General features: G+C 42.5%; 1 protein-coding gene across 1 annotated transcript; it reads left to right on the top strand.

The window, feature by feature from the left end:
• The first annotated feature begins 1136 nt into the window (after positions 1-1136).
• Positions 1137-17267, top strand: CYP27B1 (cytochrome P450 family 27 subfamily B member 1). The gene is made up of 9 exons (XM_060760869.2): positions 1137-1399; positions 8438-8628; positions 10424-10620; positions 11644-11844; positions 12392-12555; positions 13584-13750; positions 14565-14646; positions 15658-15855; positions 16478-17267. The coding sequence occupies exons 1-9, from the start codon at positions 1196-1198 to the stop codon at positions 16589-16591; spliced, it is 1518 nt and encodes a 505-aa protein (XP_060616852.2). The 5' UTR covers positions 1137-1195; the 3' UTR covers positions 16592-17267.
• The last annotated feature ends 4132 nt before the right edge of the window (positions 17268-21399 follow it).

Below are 21399 nucleotides of genomic sequence, written 5' to 3'. Positions count from 1 at the left end.
AATGTGAGTAGATCAATAGGTACCGCTCCAGCAGGAAGGTAATGGTGTGCCATGTAGCCATGCGGGCCACATGACCTTGAAGGTGTCTATGGACAACGCTGGCTCTTTGGCTTAGAAATGGAGATGAGCACCAACCCCCAGAGTTGGACACGACTGGATTTAATGTTGGGACAATCTTTACCTTTTTACCTTTAAAGTTTATAGTTTGGTGTGTGCCATTATCCCTTAAAACTGGACCAAATTCGAACAGCATCTACACTGTAGAATTAACACAGTTTGACACCACTATGGCGGCCTGGACTCAATGTTATGAAACCGAGATCTGCAATTTGGTAAAACACAAGAGATTTTCTGCCTTGATATTATGAGATATAGGGCTGTATGGAAGGGCCCACACAGCCCTATATCCCAGAATATCAGGGCAGAAAATCCCACAATATCTGCTTTGAAGTGGGTTATCTGAGTCCACACTGCCATAGATCCCAGGACCCTTCCACACAGCCCTATATCCCATAATATCAGGGCAGAAAATCCCACAATATCTGCTTTGAATGGGTTATCCGAGTCCATACTGCCATATATCCCAGGACCCTTCCACACAACCCTATATCCCATAATATCAGGGCAAAAAAATCTCACAATATCTGCTTTGAAGTGGGTTATCTGAGTCCACACTGCCACAGATCCCAGGACCCTTCCACACAGCTCTATATCCCAGAATATCAAGGTAGAAAATCCCATAATATCTGCTTTGAACTGGGTTATCCGAGTCCATACTCAGATAATGTGGGATTTTCTGCCCTGATATTCTGGGATATAGGGCTGTGTGGAAGGGACCCAGCTCTCTTCGGCAGAGAAGATTTTGCCAAACGACAGCATCCAGGACTTGCATCGCATTGAGCAGTATCTCTAAACTATCTTCATTGTGTAGTCTAGATGCACCACCAGCACACTGAAGCACATGAAATTGCACGCGCCTCCGCTCACACCTAACCAACCAGCGCCCCGCGTTCTGATTGGACAATTCCGCTCGGGAAATTTGCATGAGCGCTGACGTCCTTGTAGAGGCGGGGATTCCCATCTAGGCCACGCCCCCTCGCTGAGTTCCCGGGAGAAATAAAAGGCGGCCGAAGATGCTTAGCGAACAGAACTTGTGGCTTCTTTTAATCCGGAGTAAATCTCCCAAAGATCCGCGATGCCGCAGACGCTCAAACTCGCCAGCCGGGCCTCTTTGCTCGCCAGGTACTTCCCGGAGATGTGGCCGGAGTCGCTGCTCAAGTCCCAAGCCCGGGTGCTCAAGACCCACAAGACCCTGGAGGAGATGCCGGGACCCAGCACGCTGGGCTTCTTCGCCGACCTCTTCTGCAAGAAGGGCCTCTCCAGGCTGCACGAGCTGCAGGTAAGAGCCTGGGCCCTCTTGGGGGGCATCTAGACGGTAGGATGAACGCAGTTTGATCCCGCTTTAACTCCCCTCGCTGAGTGCTATAGGATCCTGGCTTTGGGGCGTTTTGAAGCACCAAGGAGTCGATGGCAGAGGAGGCTCAAGACCTACATCTCCCAGGATTGGATATCATTGAGCCATGGCACTTAAAGTGGGGTCAAACTGGGTTAATTCTGGGTTAATCCTTTGGACAAACTGAGATGTGTCCAAAGGAAGGTGACTAAAATGATCAAGGGTCTGGAGAGCAAGCCCTATGAGGAGCGGCTTAAAGAGCTGGGCATGTTTAGCCTGAAGAAGAGAAGGCTGAGAGGAGACATGATGATAGCCATGTATAAATAAGTGAGAGGAAGTCATAGGCAGGAGGGAGCGAACTTGTTTTCTGCTGCCCTGGAGACTAGGATGTGGAACAATGACTTCAAACTACAAGAAAGGAGATTCCATCTGAACATGAGGAAGAACTTCCTGACTGTGAGAGCTGTTCAATAGTGGAACTCTCTGCCCCGGAGTGTGATGGAGGCTCCTTCTTTAGAAGCTTTTAAACAGAGGCTGTGAATGGTCATCTGTTGGGGGTGCTTTGAATGCAATATTCCTGCTTCTTGGCAGTGGATTGGACTGGATGGCCCATGAGGTCTCTTCCAGCTCTATGATTCTATTATTCTAATTCTACAATCTAGATAAGCTGAATGACCATCTGTCAGGAATGGTTTCATTGTCTACTCTTGAATGATAGGATGGCTCCAGGGCCATGAATTTTTGTATTGGATTCAGGGCGGCAATCTAATTTTAAGGGATGGAGCCCTTGAAAATGGTAACACTATGTAACACAATTTTTGTCCCTGAGTTATAAATGTCATTTCCTAATTTGGTCTTTCATAAAAACATAGGAAAAGTTTGTTAAACTGCACAAACTTAATTATTGGGGGACATCCTGCAACATATTTTGCTCTAGTTTTTCAATGTATCTCTCACTGAGTCTCAGCCAATTCAACATAGTTTGTGGCAGACACAAAAACAAAGTTCTGGAGTATAACAACTACTTTCAAAGTAAGGACTATGCCGTTGAACAGGAAACAAGACTTCCAAACCAGGAACATACTTTTCTTCAAATTTTGTTACATAGTGTAGTTGAGTCCTTTTTCCCCCCAGAGTGCTTATGGGTTGGCATCTCTTCTAATCTGCATTGACTTCAGTGTGGCTATGGATTGTCTCAAAGGATAAGGAATAAAAAGTCCATATCTATGGATCCTCTATGCATGGCTTTACTATCTGTCTGTCTGTCTGTCTGTCTGTCTGTCTATCTATCTCTATCTATCTATCTATCTATCTATCTATCATCTATCTATCTATCTATCTTTTCATACATACATATATACATACAGAGAGAGAGAGAAAGAGAGAGACATTTTTAGACGAATGACCCCATTTTATTACACAAGACTTGTGCATCCATGGATTTTGGTTTCCATGGAGGAGTCTGAAACCCCAGTAGATACCAAAGGAGTCCCCAGTGGCACAATGGGTTAAACCCTTGTGCCAGCAGAACTGCTGACCGAAAGGCGGGTGGTTCAAATCCAGGGAGTGGGGTGAGCTCCTGTCTGTCAGCACCAGCTTCCCATGTCGGGACATGAGGGAAGCCTCCCACAAGATGGTAAAACATCCAAGCATGCCTTGGGCAACGTCCTTGCAGACAGCCAATTTTCTCACACCAGAAGCAACTTGCAGTTTCACACGTCGCTCCTGACCCCCCAACCCACCTCCCCCAAAGTGTTTGATTTTACAATGTGTACTTTGAACAGGGTTTTATTGCTATGGAATTAGGCCCTGTATCCCAGAATCAGATCCCAGATTATCTGCTTATCCCAGATTTAATGGCAGTAGAGATTCATTTAATCCAATTCAAAGAGATAATCTGGGATTACTGGGTTGTTGTAGGTTTTTTCGGGCTATATGGCCATGTTCTAGAGGCATTTTCTCCTAATGTTTCACCTGCATCTATGGCAAGCATCCTCAGAGAGTGAGGGATCAGATCCTGGGATATAGGGCAGTATAGATACAGACTTATTGTCCTTCCAGACAGATCCTGGGATACATATCCCAGGTTTTCTGCTTTAAACTGGATTATATGAGTCCACACTGCCATATAATCTGGGATAAACAGAAAAACAGGGATCAGATTCTGGGATATAGAGCTTGTCTGGAAGGGCCCTTAGATAAGCTTTTCAGTTTCTGTGAATTCTTTATCAGGAAGAGTTCTGTGAAGCTCACAGGTAAAACTGGGTGATAATTTGAAGAAAAGAAGAAAGTGAATTTCGATGACATTAAAGATGCCAGGAGAGTATTATCAGGAACACTGAAGGATCTCATTTACTTCCAAACTTCGATGTTTACAAATATATCTATCTATACTTTTCTATTGACCTATTTATGTAAATATATAAAATCAGTGAGAACCGGGTGCCGGAAAATGAATTCTGTAAGAATTGGAAATAAGAGGCAAAATAACGATTATGATGATGATTATAATAATATCCTTGAGACATGCTGGCCATTTGTTTAAGCAGTTTAAAAAGCTTCCTGCAATGAGTTTGCAAGGAAGTAGGAAGCTCTTCCCACAGGTGTACTTAAAACTCCCCCTGTACACTACTTGTCTCCAGCCAGGCTTGTAAAAGGCTATTTAAATAATGCAGACTAAGCGTGTTAATTCTTGGCTTGCTGGTCAACACAGCTCTCTGTAACTTTGGCGGAAGCACCAATTAATATAACTCTAGTTACAGAGCTGCATGAAAGCTATTTTGCTTGGCAGTAAAAATTACCTGTGTCCTGAAACACGGGGCATATTTGTGTGTTTGTGCCTAAAGCTTGTACTTCCAAGGGATTGGTATAAATGGGAGCGCTGTAACACATAATGCTTGTTAAAACTGAATGCCTTTAAGAAGTGCCACTCTTGACAGGCATGTATTTTTGAGTGGGAGAGACTCCGTCTAGTTCAACAGAGCTTTATTACCCATTTCTACCTGGGAAAGAACCAAGGCTGGGAATAACTGAGATAGGCTTGCTTAGGAACTGGGAACATTGGATTTACTTCTGAACTGCACATCAGTGTCTAGATCCATGTCTTAGGCTGTAATCTGAGTTTGGTCATCTTGTCTTACGCCCCTTCCACACACCATACATCAAGGCAGAAAATCGCACAATATCTGCTTTGAACTGGGTTATCTGAGTCAACACTGCCATATAATCCAGTTCAAAGCAGATAATGTGGGATTTTCTGTCTTCTTGTTCTGGGTTACATGGCTGTGTGGAAGGGTCCTTAGACAAGATGACCAAACTGAGGGCCCTTCCACACAGACCTATATCCCAGAACATCAAGACATAATATCCCACAATATCTTCTTTGAACTGGGTTATCTGAGTCCACACTCTGATAATGTGTGGTTCTTCTTCTACTACTGGTATTTATTTCTATCCTGATTTAGCTCTACAAAAAGAGACCCAAAGCAGCTAACACTAAAAACCCTCAAGGATGGTAAAACTTCAAAAACATCTAGGCATCTCCTGGGCAACATCCTTGCAGACGGCCAGTTCTCTCACACCAGAAGCGACTATGAAAACTAATCTATTAAAACAATACCTAAAACACTTCATAGCTCTCCTCTGGCCCAGCCTTAAAAACTTCCTTTTTCAAAGCATGTCTAAAGAAAAAGTTTTTAACATCTTTATTTGCATTTTTTTACACATAAAAATGGATTCTTGCACAATTGATTTTTAATTGCCATTAATAGTTATTTATCGCACAGTTTATAGTGTCATCTTTAGGACTATATAAACTTTTTTGCTATCATTTTTGTAAAAGTACCTAAAACTTTCATGTTATTATTTCCCCTAAATATTAAATAGGAGCCCCCCAGTGGTGCAGTGGGCTAAACTGCTGAGCTGCTGAATTTGCTAACTGAAAGGTTGGCGGTTTGAATCTGGGGAGCGGGGTGAGCTCCTGCTGTTAGCCCCAGCTTCTGCCAACCTAGCAGTTCTAAAACATGCAAATGTGAGTAGATCGATAGGTACCGCTTGGTCTGGAAGGTAACGGCACTTCATGCAGTCATGCTGGCCACATGACCTTGGAGATATCTATGGACAATGCTGGCTCTTTGGCTTAGAAACGGAGATGAGCACACACACACACCCAGAGTCAGACACAAATGGACTTAATGTCAAGAAGAAACCTTTATCTTTTCAAAGATTACATTCTGACTATAGGTAAACTTCCAAGGATAAAGACCTAGATATATTGTGAGCAGCATAATTGCCAAGATTTATCTTCTGAAATTTCAGCAGATGCAACTTAGTTGGAAATTGTCGTGAGTCAAACATAGTGTTTAACCGGAACAGATTCTAATTGAAACCAAAGGAAGTATCTGATTTTTTCATCTTCCCACCTAGTTATTTGAGAATCAATGTACCACTTCTATGAATACAGAGTTAGAAAGGGAGCAGTGTTCAAATCCTGCTGCAGGTATGAACAAATAAAATAACTTTATTTAGTGTACACAACTTTCAACCATAGTTGTTTAACAGTAACAGTAGGAGACTGGGGGTGGCACTGGACATGATCCAATAAAAATCCTTTCTGTGTTTGCTCAGATGTATGTTCCTGTGTGTGAAAGAGGCTAGCCTTTCAATAAAGATACCTCCGTTTGCAACTTTAAGTCTTGGTAACTCCAAGTACAAATTAATATGGGCACTTAAAGTGCATCACTTTAAGTCAGTGAGGCTTAAAGGTGATGAACTTTGATCCAACTAGCCTTCCACACCTTCAGGTGTGTTGAACTACAGCGCCAGATATCCCCAAAGGCGGCAAATTAGAGAAGGCTGAACTAGACGTCATCACGTTCCAAGGATGGGCATGACAGTGCTTGCGAAGCATAATTTGCATATGCAAACGCTACATAAAATAAAGCTTTTTTGCCACAGTGAAACTCTGCCAAAAAAAAACCTTCTGTTGTGCTGGTATCGGATATGATTGTGTGGCTGTCTGAAACCTGCTTTTCCCAAACTCTACGTAGGCAGTGATTCACTCACCTCACTATCCCTAAACGTCTTTAGCATTCAGACAATGAATATGGTATCTTTGTGCCAAGAGATGGGTTTGGTGTTTCTTGACATGCCCTAGAGTTATGTTCATCATTTGTAAATGATGACAAAATAAGATTTCTCATAGTCATTTCTATGACGTGGCATTCTTGCAAAAGAAATCTCTCCTATTCCAGAAAAGGTCCTGGTTTTGTGGTGATTGTGTCACTCAAACACCTCTATATAGTTAACAAATTCAAACTATCCTGCGCACCACACCAATTGGTGGCACATAGTTTACATTATATTGTTGCTGATTGTACTGGAGGTTCACAGGCAGAGTTATCCACTAGTATTTTGCTGTTCAGTCCATGATCTGCCACTGTTTATTGTTACAAATCATTTTCAAAATATATCAGCATGATGTCTATCATGTTTATATAAGCGCCCACAAGTCTAAAAGTTGGCTTTCCCCCGGGCAATACAAATATCTGTTCAACCATGGAAACCCAATGGGTGATCTTCGGCAAGGCACATTCAGCCTCAAAGGAGGGCAAAAGCAAACTCCCTCTGAACAAGTCTTGCCAAGAAAACTCAAAATAGGTTTTCCTTGGGGTCTCCATAAGTTGGAAGCAGTGTAAAGACAAGCAACAGCAGCAGAAATGTTGTGTGCTGCACAATCTAGCAAAGGTAAATGTTTTCTCCTGACTTTAAGTCCTGTCATGTCCAACTCTGGGGGTTGGTGCTCATCTCCATTTTTAAGTCAAAGAGCCGGCGTTGTCGGTAGACACCTCCGAGGTCATGTGGCCAGCATGACTTTATGGAGCACTGTTACCTTCCCACCTAATCTAGCAAAAGTTAAGCATTTTAAAGTGTGATTGCCATAAGTGGAAAAATTGAACATCTGTTTAATTATTTCTATGAATCAGTGGGCTTGAAATATGCATATGGTGCATTACAACTATATATAGTGTTCCACACAGGAAGCCACTTTCTGAGTGATGGCCATTTCAACACTGTCTTGGGATAGTAAACCCTGGTGAGGATTCTTTCATTTTAGTGTGACTGCAATATCCCCTTAGTCAGTGGCATGTGGTCTCAGAGGTGCTGTGATGCACTCGTGTGGTTTTGTATTCAACATGCACAGCGGATGCCTCTTTTCCCCTCTCCTTTCTTTGAATTTCCAAAGTCTATGAGAGATAGAAATTGAGGAAGCATAGTTTTCTCCTGCATGAAAATGGAACACCTGGGAAAACTGCCTTTACTTGGCATCATCCCTTGAATGGATCTACTTAAACCAGAGCTAGCTAGCCTAGTATCTTCCAGTTATTTTCCCCTGACATTAAGTCCAGTCGTGTCCGACTGGGGGTTAGTGCTCATCTCTATTTCTAAGCTGAAGAGCCGGCGGTATCCGTCAACACCTTCAAGGTCATGTGGCCAGCATGACTTTATGGAGCACCGTTACTTTCCCACAGAAGCGGTACCTATTGATCTACTCACATTTGCATGTTTTCGAACTGCTAGGTTGCTAGAAGCTGGGGCTAACAGTGGGAGCTCACCCTGCTCCCTGGATTCAAACCGCTGACCTTTTGGTCAGCAGGTTCAGCCGCTCAGCAGTTTAACCCACTATGCTGCCAGGGGTTTCAGTGCCATAATCTCTCACAATCAGCTGGGGTTGATGGGATTTTCAGTTTAAAATATCAAGAGAGTACAAAGTTGCCTATGTCCTGGCAAAACGTCTAAAGGCTCATCATCAGAACTATGCCAGCATACTTTATAACATCTCATTGTTTGATTGAAAATGTTTGTAGCTTTAGGATCTGAAGGAATCTTGTAAGTGGGATCCTATATTTGCTTCATGATGAACGAAAAGACTGGAAATCTATGTGAGAGTTCTGTTAAATCTTAACAACTCTGTTTCTCTTTCAGATTGAAGGCAAAGCCAAGTACGGTCCAATGTGGAAGGCCAGCTTTGGGCCCATCCTTACTGTCCATGTTGCAGATCCAAACCTGATCGAGCAGGTGCTGAGGCAGGAAGGCAAGCACCCCATCCGCTCCGACCTTTCCTCCTGGAAAGATTACAGGATTTGTCGGGGCCATGCCTATGGACTGCTCACTGCGTAAGTATCTTGTAGCTTTTTGTTGTTGTTGTTGTTGTTGTTCACACACAGCAGGCTGCTGGGAGATCTCAAGGTATATGGCAGGAATCTTGTAGTCCAAAATCACCCATCAAAAATGTAATTTTTCCCCTGTATCTTCTCGTACAATTAGTAAAGTTTTCCAAACAACTTTAAGATTAGGCACTTTAAGGGAAAATAAGTACTTGGAAACCTGTATTCCAAGCTATGTGTTCCCCTTGACCATGAAACAACCTCCTCTGATAGGAGAGGAGAATGTGGTGACCCTTCAGAGGTTGTTAAATTGCAAATCCCAATCGTCTTTATTTCTGCCATGCTGCATAAGGCTGCCGGGAGATGCAGTCCAACCATTCCCAGCCATCTTCAGATACAGCTATGCATGAAACATGGTGGTCATGTAAGGAATGACACTCCTTTGATAGTTTCTCCCAAGTAGGTGAACTGTTCTGTAATATGGATGGGATTTGTGCAGCCTTCCAAATGTTGCTGGACTGTATTTCCCCTCAGCTGTGACCAGAATAGTAATAGTGAGGAATCTTGGGAGTCTTACCTTAACAACATCTGGAGGACCACACCATTCTCACCTCTGCTGTAGACTGTGGTGGATGGGGGCTGCACCACAGAGAAACAAAACACCACGTGGGGCTCAAAATTGTTGTCAGTTCCTCTGACATGAAAATGTGTATCATCGTCCAGAAAACTACTGGCAGTTGCATAATCCATCCTTACCACCTCCACACGCACAGCAGTTGGCAACCATTTCCTGCCCTGCCTGTGCTATTTTTGGTTCTCTCCAGAGCAAAATGGGGAAGTTTATGCTTTTTTTGACAATGGCTTTCTTCCAGAAGTGTTGGCTGGAGGTAACAAGGGTTGTAGTCTAATATTTTGGGAGGAATGTCTACTTTATAAAATATGGAGGTGGCCGGTATGCAGTTGGGACTTGTGAGTAGGCCTAAATACCCTAAAGGTACCAGATCCAATGAGTCTTAGAAGGTAAGCAGGGTCAGTTCTAGTTAGTATTTGGATGGAAGACCATGAATGGATACCTGGTGTTGTAAGCTATATTGCAGAATAAAGAACTGGCAAAACACCTCTGAGTATTTCTTGCCTAAGAAAATCCTTTCAAATTCAGGGCTCAAAAGTTTACAGGTGACTTGAAGGTACACACACGTGGTCTGGAGTATCAAGGGTTCTGGATTTGTGGACTCTCTACTTTGGAAGTAGAACAGGTCTCCTATGTGACACAAGAGCAGAACGTGGGGGTTAAGGAGATGCATAGGAGGAAGAATCCCCCAAACTTTCCCAACGTGGTTTGTTGTGGTTTCCAAGTGCTCCCCTCACTCATGCTTGTTTCCTGGAAATGAGTCACCTGAAAAAGTAGGATCTGACCTGAACTTGCGCAAAACTCCAAGTTGGAGAAGTGAGAAATCCTATAAAGCTGTTTATGACTCAGGGACTCTCAGTAGGAGGTTTCTCATCAGCTGAGCCGATGCTTCCGCAATCTAGACACCGGATATGACTAACGGGAAAGACAAAGCAAACGATACATTTCACAGGCGCTTTCTCTCTCTAAACAGAATCCAGTTCTTTCCGAGTGCCCTGGAAGATTGTTTATTCATTATAGAGAATGATGCTTTCCAATAGAGTAGGGAAATGGATAGACTCTGGGGAGAATGCTGTAAGATGGATAGTCCTGCTGCTCCTCATTATACGAACATGTGGACATGGGAACTCTTCCAGCCTCATCAACTAACAGAAGCCATTCTTCACTTTACAGGGAGGGTGAGGAATGGCAGCAAATCCGCAGCATCCTGGGGAAGCACATGTTGAAGCCCAAGGAGGTGGAGTCCTACACTGGCACACTGAACGAGGTGGTGAGCGACCTGATTTGCCGGCTGCAGCACCAGCGAAGTCTCCACAACCAACATGTGGTCAAGAACGTGGCTGATGAATTCTACAAGTTTGGATTAGAAGGTAATACCTTGATTTGTGGCAGGGGTGGGAAGTGTGTGAGCCTCCAAGGTGGGGCTGAATAGTAGCACCTAGCATCCCTTGGTTAAGTTAAGAAGCATGCCTTCCAGTGACAGCCCCAATTAATCTTTCATTATCCCACTTTTTCATCTGCTTTAAGGGCCCTTCCACACAGCCCTATATCCCAGAATATCAAGGCAGAAAACCCCACAATATCTGTTTTGAACTGGGTTATCTGAGTCCACACTCAGATAATGTGGGATTTTCTGCCTTGATATTCTGGGATATAGGGCTGTGTGGAAGGGCCCCTAGTTTCTCTCTTCTACTCTCACCTTTCTTTTCAGTTTGCTTTGCTGACTCTGTAAAAGGAGTTTTTATTCATTAATTTAAGGGAGAGGAGAGGACAGAGACCTGCCCTTCCCAGAAGGCTCAGGCAAAAGCAAACTGCTGCAGCCTCTCCAAGCTCTCCAAACTATTGCCATCTTGACCACATACTGGTGGTGTTTGGCCTCAGATATCTCTGTTTATAAAATTCTGACTGGCATGAAGTTGATCTGATGGGAGTTGTGAAGTCCAACAATATCTGCAGGGCTGCAGTACTCCTACTCTGATTAGTTATTTTCAAGTTGCATCCCTGCAGCTTGAAAACAATAAGTAACTTATTTGTAGCTATGCTAATTCCCTTTCTACAATGCCTAATGTATAACTAAATTGAAATTGGGATTATCCCATCGCTAGGGATCGTTTCACTTCTTTTGTAGTGTAACTGCATTCAGTCCCTAGAGGATGTGTGTCACCTCACTCCTTAAGTATATTTTATACCACAATGTGCCTCTTGCACAGAGGAAGAACTGTTTAAAGCAGTTGCTGTTGCTCATTTTTTTTCTCTTAAACTATTTAGCTGCTTGTGCTCCCTTTATTTTATCAGTTTTATATTTATTTATTTATTTATGCAATGCTTTTGACATGAAATAAATAACCATACACCAGCAGCATGGAGCTAATTTGTATGTGTATCTCTCCTAGGCATCTCATCTGTCCTGTTTGAGTCCCGCATTGGCTGCTTGGAACCCCAAGTCCCAAAGGAAACGGAGACCTTCATTAGCTCCATCAACACCATGTTTGTCATGACTCTGCTCACGATGGCTATGCCCAAGATCCTGCACCAGGTCTTCCCCAAGCCCTGGCAGAAGTTCTGTGAATCCTGGGATTACATGTTTGCATTTGGTGAGTGTTATTACTCGAGTATATTGTGTGTGTGCATGGTTTCAAGTTACTTTCCAGCTTATGATAATCCCTATGCATTTAGTATTTGTTTCCCATCCAAGTACTAAGTATGGCTGATCCTGCTTAGTTTCCAAGATTAGACAGGATCAAGTGCTGTAGGGTATTTAGACTCAACTCAGAACCTAACCAATGTGAAAAAGGCCACCTCCATTAGTTGCAGAACAAGCATTGGCAACTGTGGTGGGTTGTGATTTTTTTTAACCACCTCCCCATCTTAATGTTCTAGATATTAGTAAGCTGCAGGTTAAATTGACAACTTTTTGGGGGTTGAAATTAATAGTTTCAAAGGATAGTTGTCTCTCCACATTTGCAGGTTAAGCATTTGTAGCTCTCGTGTATTTACTAAATACACATGGCTGAAAAATGTATTCCCTCTCGCAGAATTCTATAATTACCTTTCTACTACATTGGTGGAATCATACAAAAACTAGGTTTAGTTGGCTGTCTCATGGAATGAGGACTCATTGCTTGGCCATTTATTTTCCAGCGAAAGGCCACATTGACAAACGGATGGCTGAGGTTTCAGAAAAAATCGCACGAGGGGAGAAAGTAGAAGGAAAATATCTGACTTACTACTTGGCCCAAGAGAAACTGTCTATGAAATCCATCTATGGAAATGTGACTGAACTTCTGCTGGCTGGTGTGGACACGGTAAGCATTTTAAAAATAAATCATAGCTGAAATGAGTATCTTTGTGGACATACAAAGTATCTTTCAGAGACCTCACGCCTCCCTTTATAGATTGTTTATTACTATGCTTGAGGGCAAATGCACTCCTCTTGCCTTGGCAACCCATCCTTGTATATTAAATCTTTGGCCGTTTCTTCTCTTGCTCCTACATAATATGATTGGCAGAACCCAAACTCAGCAGTACACTCCGCCCTCTGTATACATAGATTCTGCATTCAAAGATCCAATAATCTATATAAATAAAAATGTAATGTTCGTTTGTGGGATTAACATAACTCAAAAACCATTGGACAATTTGACACCAAATTTGGACACAATACACCTGGCCAACAAGTGACCATCACGCACAAAAACACTGAAAAACACAGCAGGAGGGACTTAAAAAGCCAAAAAATAAAAATTACATTACAATGCATGCACAAAACCAGATATAGATATGCAAACACACATATACACAAATATATACACAAACATATACAGACACAAAACACATATACACAGACTGGACCACAGCAATGCATGGCAGGTGATGGCTAGTACAAGATATATTTTTTTTTAAATCCAAAAAGCAAATCTTGAATTTGCTATTTTATATAAGGGACACTATTTAACTATGCCATTGCATATCATAGAACTTGAGCATCCATGGATTTTGGTATCCACGGTAAGACCTAGAACAGTGGTTCTCAACCTGTGGGTCGCCAGATGTTTTGGCCTTCAACTTGTAGAAATCCTAACAGCTGGTAAACAAACTGGGATTTCTGGGAGTTGTAGGCCAAAACACCTGGGTACCCACAGGTTGAGAACCATTGATCTAGAACCAAAGCCCAGTGGCTACCAAGTGCTCACTGTGGTTGACTTTACTCCTCTGCCACTTGAAACAGGAATGACTTGGTTCTGCCTGCTGAAACTATCTATGTTCATCAAACACCCCAACCCCATTTGACTCCTAATGACTAATCTAGCACTGTCTGTTTGTCCTGCCACAGATCTCAAGTACCTTGTCATGGAGCCTGTATGAGTTGTCCCGTCACCCTCAGATCCAGTCTGCCCTCCACAAGGAAATCACATCAGTCATGAAGGACAACCTGATCCCAACAGCAGCTGATGTAGCACAAATGCCCCTCCTGAAGGCAGTGGTCAAAGAGGCACTGAGGTGAGTGAATGGAAAGGTATTAACCTTCTAGCAGCATAGGCATGTTCCTTATCTATGCTATTAGGAGATGCATAATAAGGTGATCACTTCTCTGCTCACTAGAACAGTAAGTGGGTGGCAATAGTTCAGAGCAGAGCTTGGGAAAGTTACCCTTTTGGATTACAGCTGCCTTTTTGATCAAGTGGATTCCAAAACTATTTGAATCCTTGGTTCAGATTCAGAGCCTGTGTTACATGGTCAGCCTTTTACTGCTGCCTGGCCACAATATCTCTACTGCCATTCACCTTCTTGGGGAGATGCCAATGAATTTTCCAGATTTATTTGACATTGTCAAATGATAGGTATGCATCACACCTCATCTTTGAGAATGGTTGTGACACAATACTGATAATCTTGTTATCTAGGGATGGGCCATTCATGGCTTTTCTAGATGGTGTTGGATTGCAGCTCTCATCAACTCTCACTTATGGTAGCTTGGCATGATGGGAGCTGTAATCCCTCATTACCTGGCATTGCTCACCCAGTTTAATCTTTAGGATAGCATTGAAGACTTTAAGTTATGGGTCAGTTTCTAATGCTGAGCTATGTAGGGATATGGGTCAATTGGACTGTAATTTATTCAATAAATAAAATTAATGCTTGGAGATGCCAACTCTATATCAAGCAGCTGCTTCACAATGTCACCATTTAGTTAGATGGTTTAGCCTGAAACTGTTGTGTATTGCAATCAACATTTCTCACTGACCAAATGCAGCAGCATATTGGTTGCTGATTCCTTTAAATTTATTTTGTTTTTTTCTGGTTCCTCCCACAGATTGTACCCAGTGATACCTGGAAATGCACGTGTCATCTCAGACCAGGACATCCAAGTGGGAGATTACCTGATCCCTAAAAAGGTGAGCGTAGTTATGAAGCAAACGGGGATGAGGCCTAAATTGTTGGGTAGCAGTGGCACAGGAAATAGGGCTGCAATATCCAGGCAGGTTTCAGGCTGTAAAAAATGGATTTTGGGTACAGGGCAGAGTTTGGAAACACTAGTGTTTGCACGACAGCTCCCAGAATCCTTTATCCAGGTTGACCAAGAGTGAATTGAACTCTTTGTATTCTTCTATGATTCTATGCTGGCTTTCAATGGAAGATGCATGGAGAGCTTTAGCAGAGGAGAGATACATACTGCAAGGGGACCATTTGCAGTACAGAATTATAATGCTGTTATTCCTTTTTGATTGCCATGGTTCTATCCTGTGAAATCCTGGGACTTGCAGTTTGTTCACAGACACTATAGGAGCTCTATGCATGGGGATGCTAAAGACCCCTTCCTCCGCTGCCAGTTTCAGGATTCTAGAAGATGTTGCCATGGCATTTGAAATGGAATGGTAGTGTTTTTTAATTGTGTCAGAAGCAAATTGAGAATATATTGTAAGTTGCTTCTGGTGTGAGAGAATTGGCCGTCTGCAAGGACGTTGCCCAGGGGATGCCCGGATGTGCTACCATCCTGTGGGAGGCTTCTCTCATGTCCTCACATGGGAAGCTGGGGCTGCCAGATGGGAGCTCACCCTGACTTGTGGATTTGAACCACTGACCTTCAGGTTTTCAGTTCAGCTGGCACAAGGGTTTAACCTATTGCATTCCACGGCTCCAGTAGTATTGATGATAATGGAACTGTGCCTATATAGGAAAAGATGCCAAACTAAGAGCATAAATCCATCATGGCTTCCTTTAACCTGGTATCCATGTTAGCTGTTGAGGCTAGAGCATTGGGTTGTAGAAGCTTGTTTTCAGACTGGGGCTTCTTCAGTGGTGGTTTTTGTGGAACTCTTATGCATACTCTGGACTGCATTCACATTATGAATGTGGGTTTCTGGGGTTCATTTCTCATGATGTGTTTATTTTCTTGCTCCTTTTAGACCCTGATCACCCTCTGCCATTATGCTACCTCACGCGATGAAAAGTACTTCTCCAACCCTAACTCCTTCCAGCCAGATCGGTGGCTGCACAAGGATGGTGCGCATCACCCATATGCTTCCATCCCCTTTGGCTTTGGGAAGCGCAGCTGCATCGGCCGGCGCATTGCAGAGCTGGAGGTCTATCTTGCTCTGGCTAGGGTGAGTGTCTGCTCAGAAATCCAGCTCTTTCTACTAGTATTGGTAGCGAAAGCATTATAATTTATTGCCTTAAAGGCCCATTCATTTGAGTAAATGGAGATGACGTGGACAGAGCATCTTGACCAGTGAGAAATGCCTTGCTTGGCGAGAACACAGGCTGGATGGTTGGCACTCTGGGAGTTTGCAGTCCAAATTGGCAACTTTTCCAAAGCTCTGGCAAACTAAGGGTTCATTCAGTCCAGCTTCCAGCCCTGTGATTCCATGAATACACCATTGCATTCCTACTTTAGAAGCAGCATGGTTAATGTTGAGCAAATTGACCCACCCAATGACTGCAAAATCCCTTCCACTTCATGAACTTAACCAGTGATTACTAAGATTTCAAGCATCAGTGGCATATTAAATCTTGTCTGGGATGTAGGATAATTTGGAAGGCAGAGTTCTGGAGCTTAGGCCAAAGATTCCCACAAGGGCTAAGGGAGTTTGAAAGATGTGATCCAGAACTCTTCCATAGTCTGCTCGTCCTTCCCTCAATTGCTCTGTGTCCTTCCTTTTTTTGTAAAAAGGAAGCATGGTCTCAATGTATGCTGACAGGAATTTCCTTTCTTTTTCCCAACTAAAGATCCTGATGCATTTTGAAGTGAAGCCTGAACAAGATGGCCAAATAGTCAGACCCATGACACGGACACTTCTGGTGCCCGAGAAGGAGATTAACCTGCAGTTTCTGAGCCGATAAGAGTGGCATGAAGCGGAACGCATTGATTTGGACTTCTCATCAAAGCACTGGCCTGAGTGGAAAATGCCAAGTAGGCAGGAGTGAAGCAGATGCTCAGCGTCCTTTGGAGTCCGCGTGAAAGATCTCTGATGGAGAGAAGATGGCAGAGAGCCATGCCTAAGGGCCAGGCCTACTCCAAGGGCATCCTTCAGGGGATACCTCTAGGAAAGGACATTTTGACTGTTGTCTTAACCAGGATTGCATCAACATCCTAGTGCCCATATAATATGTGGTGCATAAGGACTAGAAAAATAAGCCAAACTTTTTTTTAAACCTTATTGTTTCCAAAACAAAAGAAGTAGACTGGAAAGGGAATGAGAAGTCGATATTGCTTGATTCTTCTCATGGACTGTGAAATGCTTCCATGACAAGTTCTCAATGGATAGAACTTCACCCAAACTGAAAAAGCAATGCATTTATGTGTATTGTGTTTGTTTATGCATGTATGTATATATGTGAGTGTGTATATATATATATATATACATTCTCTTTGGAGCTTTGCGGATGGAACACCAATATTGTATTTAAATGCCTTATTAATATTATTATTATTATCATTATTATTATGCTAATCTTCCATATTTAATGCACATTCCCATAATATTTATGTTTTCTACTCTGTAATTTATAAATACATAAATATCACTCGAAGATGTCCGAAACAAGTGGACATTTAATTTAATGTTTTTAAAAAATGGAAACATGTTTTTCTATGTTTTAAACAGCTATATTGGAGCAGTTCCTGCTATATTATCCATCTAAAAGCTGTTTCATTGGTGCTATATTTGACTGTTATTTATTATATTTAGATAATATACATAAAGTACTTTTTTAAAACAAAAGCTTGAGTTGTTGGTCTGTGATTTGGGATTCAATATACTTGAGAAACTGCAAGTAGCTTCTGGTGTGGGAGAATTGACCCTCTGCAGAGATGTTGCACAGGGGATGCTCGGATGTGTTACCATTCTGTGGGAGGCTTCTCTCATGACCCTGTATGGGAAGCTGGAGCTGACAGACGGGAGCTCACCCTGTCTCACGGATTCAAACCGCCAACCTTCAGGTCAGCAGCTCGGCCTCCTTAATGACACGATAGCCATGTTTAACTATTTGAAAGGATGTCACACTGAGGAGGGGCCAAGCTTGTTTTCTGCTGTCCTGGAGACTTAAGACACTGAGTAATGGATTCCAATTGAAAGAAAAAGAAAATTCCACCTAAACGTTAGGAAGAATTTCCTGATTGTAAGATCTGTTTGGCAGTGGAACTCTGCCACAGAGTGTGGTGGAATCTCCTTTGGATGGTTTTAAGCAGAGGTTTGATGGCCATCTGTTGGGGATGCTTTGTATATTCCTGCAAAAAAGGAGGGATGATCTGGATGGCCCTTGTAGTCCCTTCCAAATCTATGAATCTATTAAATAAACTATGTATATAGAAAACACTACTGTCTAAAGTAGACCTTTGATGGAGACTACACATCTAAATGCCCTGCGGAAATTCCTCCTGATATTTTCTGAGTAAAATATTGTGGAAGCTACTTGGTGTGTATGCCTTCTTGACTGGCCCATGCCCAAACATGATTCATCAGGCCTTAACTGATGAAGTAAGATTTCAATATGCCTTCTCTTGCCTGCTGGCAGTTCCTTCCAGGAGTTGAGAGTGGCTGTCCTACTGGGACCATGTCCCTGCGAAAGTGGTGCACTACAAAACCAAAACATGCCCATACTGGAACATGAGTTTACTGTAAGAGCCACACTTACCTCTCTTCCCATGGCAGGAGGCAAAACAGGCTGCAATTCATAATCCCATTAGTATAACATACATTTCTGCATGTGGAGATACGCTGTACTAGCACTACGCAAACCAATACAGAATAGCAACATATGTCAATGAACTGGAGGATGATGTGCACTGTGCAACTACAAAACTGTAATGCAGAGCTACAATACACAGTGCATGGACATGTGCAACTCCACTTCTGCTGCTGTCAGCAAGATACAATTGTGGTATGATGAGTAATTCCCTATTATGTAGATCATGATGTATACATGCATATGTCACCAACAGGATGCCTGGCAGCAACAGCAGTATAATGTATTAGGTCACTCTCTTTTTTTTTCTTTTAACATCTAATTGTATGGTGAGGAAAAGCTGCATTGCCCATGTACATTATTGAGAACCACTGCAACTTAAGCATGGCAAGGTGCAAATAATTTCCCTTTTAGGCAATATCCAACCTGGCCACATGCCCATATTTCATGTCCTGGAAAGCAAGTATGAGGAGAGTAAGTCACAACTTCTGAAAACATCTAATGTATAAAGTTCAGGAAGGGAGAACTTACGCCTTTGGGAGGTTGTGTGCAATAGAAAATGCTGAGGTACAGATCTGCCACTGAATTTAGTGGTAACAGTAAGTCGCCCTGGAAAATTCCTCTCTTGATACTAACAGTTCCCTAGCTTTCATTGCCCACGAACAACTCAGTTTTCCATTGTTTCATTGCATTTTCAGTGAACTTTCTAATATTTTCACAAACCCTGATGACATCTAGACATTTGATAATCCAGCAATGTGGCAGTGAGTCAATTTTTTTTTTTTTTTGCAATCAATCCAAGTTGTATAGAGGGCTTTTTTGTGTGGCTTTTGCAATTCTCCAGTATCATTTTCTCAATTAGAAGCTGATCTTTTGTGCCCCCACTTCTTCTTTTATTGACTTTTTGTTCTACTGGCAAGATGTTATTTTCCTCCAAGTAATCCTGGATTTGACCAGCTATTATGCCTGTCAGCAGTTTGAACATTGTAGGCAGACATGTTATTGGCCTGTAGTTTCCTGGTATTAATCCTTTTGCTGGATCTTTCTGTATCAAGTATGTCTTCCCAGCTGTTATCCATTTGCTGATGTTTCCAGTTTGCAGCATCTTATTGAATTCTTTGGCCATTTTTGAGTGCAGGCTAATCAGATATTTAAACCAAAATCCGTGCAGTTGATCATTGCCAGGTGATGTCCAATTCTTGACTTTCTTCACTTTTTCAGTGATCATTTCTGTTATTATTTCATTTTTCACAGCCACCTGCTGATTCAGATTCTGGTAGAACCGCCTCTGATTGGATTGGAAGAGTTGATTTTGTTTGAATTGGATGACTCTAGCTTCATATTGCTCAATTTTTCTGGCTGTTGCCATGATTTGTTGTTTCACAATTTCAAGAGCTTCTTCAATTTTTCTTGTGTTCAGCCAATATTTTTTAATCAGATTATTCTTTTTTCTTTCTTTTTTTTTTACATTTTTCAGTTTTTGCTCCTTCATGTTCTTTAGATTGCTTGCATCTGATCATAGGCTCTTGATTTTTAACTTCAACCTTACTTTCCATTTTGGTTTTCCAATCATTTTTCTTGTGGGTTTCAGTTGTTGTATCCCCAGTTCTTGTGTTACAATCACTGCTGTGCTGTATGCAAGCTGGTTGGTTTCTTCCATTGTTGATATCTCAATAGTTGCAAGTGCAGCATTCACGTCATTCATTAGAGATGCCAGATGTTTTCTTGGTACTGTCATCAATGTTGGCAGTCTTTGCCTTTCTTCCTTCAATGCAGCATGGGTCAACTTTTTTCTTTAAGTTCTTGTTGCTTTGTGGTCAATGTGCCAGGTGTAGTATCAGCAAGGCCATAGGCTCTTCATGCTCATCATCTTGAAAAAATCCTGTGTTTTCTTCTGGCCCCATATGTTCAATGGGCTCAGGAGTCATTAGATCTTCTGCAGCTGTCTCCACAGTTGTTTGTTCTTTTGTTTCACAGTTGCTTTTTATTTCTTCGAGTTTGACTTCACTGAGCACCTTTTTCCTGGCGATGTATCTCCACTGGTCAGCAAGCATCTGTTCAGTTACAGTTGAATCTGGATATTCAAGTTTCCATAGCTGGTACATCCATTTTTGGTATCCACGTTTTTGTGGTTCTGATCTATAATAGCAGTTCATGACAGTTTGGTTCTGTGGCATTGAACATTTCTGCCACTTCTGTAGTTGTTTTGCTTCCAGTTGCCCTACAGGCCCACGCCCTGGTTGCTCAGCAGTGGGTCCTGGTTCCTGTAGCCCACTTTTTGACGGGTGCCCAGGAGAAGCACTCACCGCAGTCCTTATTATCCTGGGTGATGACCGAGCCAGTATAGACTTCTTTAGAGTTTGTTTCACCATATTTAAATGGGTTGGGTGCACTTAGTTCTACTTCTCAGACCACTCTGACTTGGTTGGACCTACTGGTAGTTTACACTACCGCCAGCACAGCTCTCAACATCATAGAAGCAGTTAAGCCGCCTCCAACAATAAGGCGGCCCCCGATGGACTTCTTTAGACTTTTTTAGAGTTTGTTTCACCATATTTAAATGGGTTGGGTGCACTTAGTTCTACTTCTCAGACCACTCTGACTTGGTTGGACCCACTGGTAGTTTACACTACCGCCAGCACAGCTCTCAACATCATAGAAGCAGTTAAGCCGCCTCCAACAATAAGGTGGCCCCCGATGGGGGGACGATGATGATGATGATGATTATTATTATTAGAAGAAGAATGTACCAGGGTGCAGCAATGAGCTTCCATAATGGTTTCTACCTGAGCATGGAAGCACTGGGAATTGTAGCATTAAAACCTGAGCACAACTTCCAAAAACTACTGGACAGGATAGTAACCCAACAGCATCTGAAAAAGTGCCAATTTTGGGAGTTGTGTTCCCAAACAAACAAACACATTTTCCAAGCCCCAGAAAAATGATATGAATTTGCCTTATTA

The sequence above is a fragment of the Anolis sagrei genome, chromosome 2 (genome assembly GCF_037176765.1).
Source record: "Anolis sagrei isolate rAnoSag1 chromosome 2, rAnoSag1.mat, whole genome shotgun sequence".
NCBI classification, from domain to species: domain Eukaryota; kingdom Metazoa; phylum Chordata; class Lepidosauria; order Squamata; family Dactyloidae; genus Anolis; species Anolis sagrei.
The sequence above is the reverse complement of the archived record's forward strand: the minus strand, read 5'-3'. Positions and strand labels throughout refer to the sequence as shown.